We start from the raw sequence: 5229 nt of genomic DNA on the forward strand, positions 1-5229 counted from the left end.
AATTCAGTTTAAAATTAGTATAGTTACTAGTTCAGTTCAGTTTATATTGTAGTTTAGTTAAAATTAGTGTAGTTTACAATTTAGTTAATAGTTCAGTTAGTGTAATTTTACAATTCAGTTAATAGTTTAGTTCAGTTAGTGCAGTTTACAGTTCACTTAATAGTTCAGTTAGTGTAGTTTACAATTCAGTTAATAGTTCAGTTCAGTTCGTACTGTAATTTAGTACAATTCAGTATAGTTTAGTTCAGTTTGATAAAACAAAAAACAGTTCAGTTCAGTTTGTCTGAACTGTTTTATAATTCAGTTTAGTTTTTAGCAGTACAGTTCAGTTCGATTTGCCCACCCCTAGTTTTAAGTCTAACTCAACCTCACAAAATCGGCTTATAAGGTGAGGTTTGCATCTCACTTATATATTATAAATTGGTTTTATCTCTAGTCGACGTGGGACTTCCAACACAGTCCCTTTACGCTGGGGTATAGACATCTTGTACATGATAGTAGAAATTGGGTGGTCCAATAGTGGCCCGACAACGGGTGGAAACAAAAATCCTCACTTAGAACTTGCTGAGATAGGTTTTGAACCATGGCTCTGATACTATATTAGAAAGTGAGTTTTAAGCCTAACTCAATCTCACAAAACCGGCTTGTAAAGTGAGATTTGCACCTCACTTATATATTATAAATTGGCCTTATCTCTAGTCGACGTGAGACTTCTAAAAAAAAAGGAAAAAAGAGTTAAAAAACAAATATTTGATGGAGAATGAAAGAGTTCGGTTGTTTTGAGAGAGTGAAAGGAAAATCCCTTGATTTACTACGTGGACCTCTCACATTTATTTTTATGACTTTTATTTAAGTTTTCCTACAACCCAGCCCATACTAATTACTCTATATGCCATCCAAAATTTTATATTTTCACCGCCCTTATCTTCATTAAAACTATTACTCTCCACAAAAAAAGTAAAACTAATCCTCATTCATACCTTCCGCTCATACCTTAAATATATATACACACACATAATTAAATAATTAAGAACTTAAATATGTGTTAAATTTAATTATAATATATAAATTAGTATACCCACTTATTTAAAACAAACGAATAATTATAAAATACATATATTTTGAATTTATATTCATGGAAATAATATGTTGAGAATTAATCATTACCTGCTAAATACTTGTAACATGAGTGCGCTTTATATTCATAGTTTAAAAGTATTATATTAACAAAATAATAAAACAATATACCATAAAATTTATTAAATTAAAAATTATAAGTTTTAATTTAAAGGTACGTTAATTTGGTGCCTTTTACGTAAACATCCTTGGCTGTAAAAATGTTACAAATAATAACTATTAATTTCACTAAACCAGTAAGTATAATAGAGGAAGACAAGCATTTTCTTATTACAGTAAAATAATCACCATTTACCAATTAGTTTAAATTAGTTAAAACAGAATGATAAAAATATTATCAACGTTCAAATATGAATACCTTATAAAAAAAATCTAAAGAACTGACTGTAAATCCTACAGTGACAGTGTTATCCCAATTGTTAGTTTTTTTAGATGAGTATTATGCATTTGGATATATGTCTGGTTTTTAATTTAGCCTGGACAATAATTCAGTTTTAAAGACAGTTTTTCATTTTTTTTCCTTTTCTAGTAACAAAAAAGAGGCATATGTTTATCACGGGTTCTGAAATAAAAAAAAAAAAAAATCTTCGATTTTATCCATTCTTGCCGATTGTAGATAAACACTTTATCGTTCAATTTCTTCTTTTATCATCAACTCCTGGTAAAAAATTTTTAGTCAATGTTTCCATTAAATACTTCACATTCTTCTTAAGAAAACATGCAATACATAGCATCAATTACGCATATATGAGCTTGGTAACATTCTTAGAAATAAATCCTTTAACATCAAATTCATCTTGTTCAATACTCTTTAAGATATTTAGTTAGAATTGGACCAATATTCATTTATTAATTTTTCCCTTATTTTTCACTGATCTTGTGTGCCACATTTTGTTGACTTCTCACTTTAGTTTATCGTAAAACATATTTTGCAAAGTTTATCCAAAAACATATGACTATTGATGGATGCATAGACAAGGAGAATCTGTGTTTTTGATATCCTCTAGGTATATTACAGGATTATTTGGCACTAAATCAGTGATTCTTCCTCCCATTTTAACCCTAATCGATGGTTGCATTTGGTGTTGAATCAGTCGGCTTGACCACCACCTTTGAGGAAAGAGGCACTCTGGGTGATTTCACGCACTGGCTTGTTAGTGTATCTGATGAAATTGTAGGCCCATGCACCAGCCACAGCTCCAAGAGTTGTTGACACCAGATATATCCATATTCCTCTGTACTCATTGTGCACAATTGCTGGCCCTAAGCTTCTTGCTGGATTCATCGATGCCCCTGTGATTGGCCTGTTAATAATTATCACAACTCATTTCCATCTTTCCCAAGGCTGTGTTAAAATCAATTAGGTTTGAAGATAAGTTAATACAATACCCGGCAAACATCACATTTAGCAGTACCGTCGATCCAACTGCAAGCCCTGCCAACTCACCAATCTGCACCATTTTAGATAAACTTAATTTCAATCGACAAAACCTATGAAATGTTGCCTCAAGAATATTCAATTTAAATAAACAAGGAAAAAGAAAAGAAAAACAGGATAGATTACCGCTCTGTTATCGGTGGCAACTCCAGAAATGACAAACATGAGATAAAAAGTGATTATGAATTCGATCACAAAAGATTGCAAGTCAGAACCAGCGGGGAGTGTTCCTGCGAAATGGTCATTCTTGCCATTGAATATAAGTCTCAGAGTTCCGCTGGCAAGTGTGGATCCAACCACCTGAGCTATCACATAAGCTGGTACCTACAACACAGAACAAAATTCAGTAATCAGAGACTATCATATGTGTTTTTCTTTGGGAATGAAGTATGGTTAGTTGTTAACCAACCATAAATGCCCATGAAACTGTTCTGCCGAAAGTCGTCGTCTCCAATAAATAAGGCAGAAGAGCGTTGAATATTCCTAGTTTGTTTTATCAGTTTATTTCATATTTATAAGTCTTTCTTAAATTTTGGTCATAATATCTTTTTTTCCTGGGAAATTAATCCGAGTGACAGTTATTTTTTTTAGACCAGTTTCAACCTATTTCACCATTTGACTGCATAAACTTAAAATTAAATAATCGATCAATATTCCAAATTGATATAGTCTGCACTATACAATACACAGAATATAATGAAAATAAAACAATTCAGTTGACCAAAGCGAAAAGAGTGTGTGACCTGCTTCAGTGGAAACCTTCTGGTGGAAGCATGAGCAATGGTTACAGCAGGATTAAAATGAGCACCAGAGATGTGACCAACAGAGTAAACCAAAACCATAACAGTGAGTCCCCAAACAATTGAAATCCCTGGTTGTGTTATCACTCTGTCCTTGTCAAGGTTCACCACCACCGAAGCACACCCTGCAAATATCAAAAAGTACGTTCCCACCACCTCTGCTACCAACTGTACTTATTAAACACATACAACCAAATCATAATCAATGTCCGTATGGGTTGTTTGTGCTAAGTTGAATGGAAAAGAAAGGATTAGGAGGGATAAACACCTTCTGCAAGAGAGGAACACAGTCTTGGTTCGTTGAGGGATCACACTTTTTGGGGGTTTCGCCGTTCACATTTAGAACCACCTGCTGGTTTCCACTGTTTGCGGAATTATCAGCCACCATCGACATGGTCTTTGGATAAAGCTAAGAGAAAGAACGAAAAGGGTGTCTTGCTGATAAACTAGCTTTGCCTCATAGACCAAAAAGTGATGAAGAAGAGAAGCAGCCAACTCCAATTTATGGGCACCAAAAAAGCCTGGGATTCAAACACTGAACTTATACCATTTTTTTCCACGAGAGCTTTGACCAAAACAACCACTTTTAATGTATTTCCTCGGTACATACGTCTTTTAAAATTCTGATTTCTCACCGAATATATTGTTCTACCTTATTGTATATCGTAATTTTATTATCTTACGTAGGGCATGTTAATGAAAAAGTATGACAGTAATGGCTTCTGAGTAGCATTGAAAGCTTTTCCAACTACCCACCGGAAATGCAGACGGAGACATCAATGGCTATGGCACTTTCCATTAATTTTGGATGAGATTTAACCTTTTTTTTATTTATTTGGGTCTATGTGTTCCTGTTTTGTCGACCGTGTAAACCAGAAATAGGACTCAGCAAGCAAAATTGTAAACCAAATCAAACCAATTATCTACCCTTTCAATAATTTTGATTCCTGGTTAAAACTGGATAAGATCACGTGAATCAGAAGAGCTCTAATTTTAGTTCAATTAGAACTTTAGTTTTGGTACAATCACGACGCCGTATATTGGAATTCTAATTTTCCTTCTTTTGTTTTTCACGGTTGCCCTACACATGCTATTCTCAAAATGTCTCTTCTGATAAATTAGTTTTTTCTAATGATAAAATATAATATAGCAATCTTTAACTGCTGACTTCACTCATAAAAGTTACCGTAGTGACAAAATACTACGTCAACAGAAAATAAGAGAAAATAAAATGCATTTTAACAAGAGAATATCAAAGTCTTCCCAGGTGACTTACTACATGCCACGTTAACATATCTAATGTAAATAATATATAGTTTCCTCAATTTTAACGTTTATATAATATCTTTGAAAATTATTCTTTTAAAGATTAAAAAAAGTAATTTTAATTCCTCGTGACATATTAAGGCTCGACTTTTTAATTCTAAAAAATAAAATAAATATAATATGCATGAATTAGAACGTTGAATGAGTCTAGGGTTACATTGGTCACTCAAAAATGAATTATTGTAGAATTAAAACTGTTAACTTTATAGTGATCAATTTAAAAGCTACTTTTTTACATAAAACTCCTTTCTTAAAATAAATAAAATCTCTCTATTTCTGTCCACGTAATTAAAAGATTGAACAATGTTTAAAAAAAGAAAGTGAAAGGTGAGCTTTACTTTAAAATTAATAAACTAAAATAGACATTATGACGTACATTAATGAATACGTATGAAAAATATGGTTTTCTAAAGATATACTCATAAAAAGGGCCACTTTAACTTATGAATGAACCGGCTTTTCTGAAAAGATGTATGAAAAATGCGCGTTGTTACAGCTTTAAACGAAATTGTATAATATAAGTGTATG

General features: G+C 32.4%; 1 protein-coding gene across 1 annotated transcript; it reads right to left on the reverse strand.

The window, feature by feature from the left end:
- Positions 1-2019: 2019 nt before the first annotated feature.
- LOC106775040 (nodulin-26) lies at positions 2020-3976 on the reverse strand. The gene is made up of 5 exons (XM_014662068.2): positions 3644-3976; positions 3319-3543; positions 2702-2899; positions 2527-2588; positions 2020-2441 (listed from the first exon to the last, which is right to left on the reverse strand). Exons 1-5 carry the CDS (start codon positions 3767-3769, stop codon positions 2228-2230), a joined length of 825 nt encoding a protein of 274 aa, XP_014517554.1. The 5' UTR covers positions 3770-3976; the 3' UTR covers positions 2020-2227.
- Between the last annotated feature and the right edge of the window lie 1253 nt (positions 3977-5229).

Source organism: Vigna radiata, chromosome 10 (genome assembly GCF_000741045.1).
Source record: "Vigna radiata var. radiata cultivar VC1973A chromosome 10, Vradiata_ver6, whole genome shotgun sequence".
Lineage (NCBI taxonomy): Eukaryota > Viridiplantae > Streptophyta > Magnoliopsida > Fabales > Fabaceae > Vigna > Vigna radiata.

Coding starts and splice junctions, on each gene's coding strand:
- LOC106775040 (XM_014662068.2), bottom strand. CDS start 3,769: ATGTCGATGGTGGCTGATAATTCCGCAAACAGTGGAAACCAGCAGGTG. Junction 2,900..3,318: donor GAAGGTTTCCACTGAAGCAG/GTCACACACTCT, acceptor TCTGTGTTGTAG/GTACCAGCTTATGTGATAGC. Junction 2,589..2,701: donor TTGCCACCGATAACAGAGCG/GTAATCTATCCT, acceptor AAAATGGTGCAG/ATTGGTGAGTTGGCAGGGCT.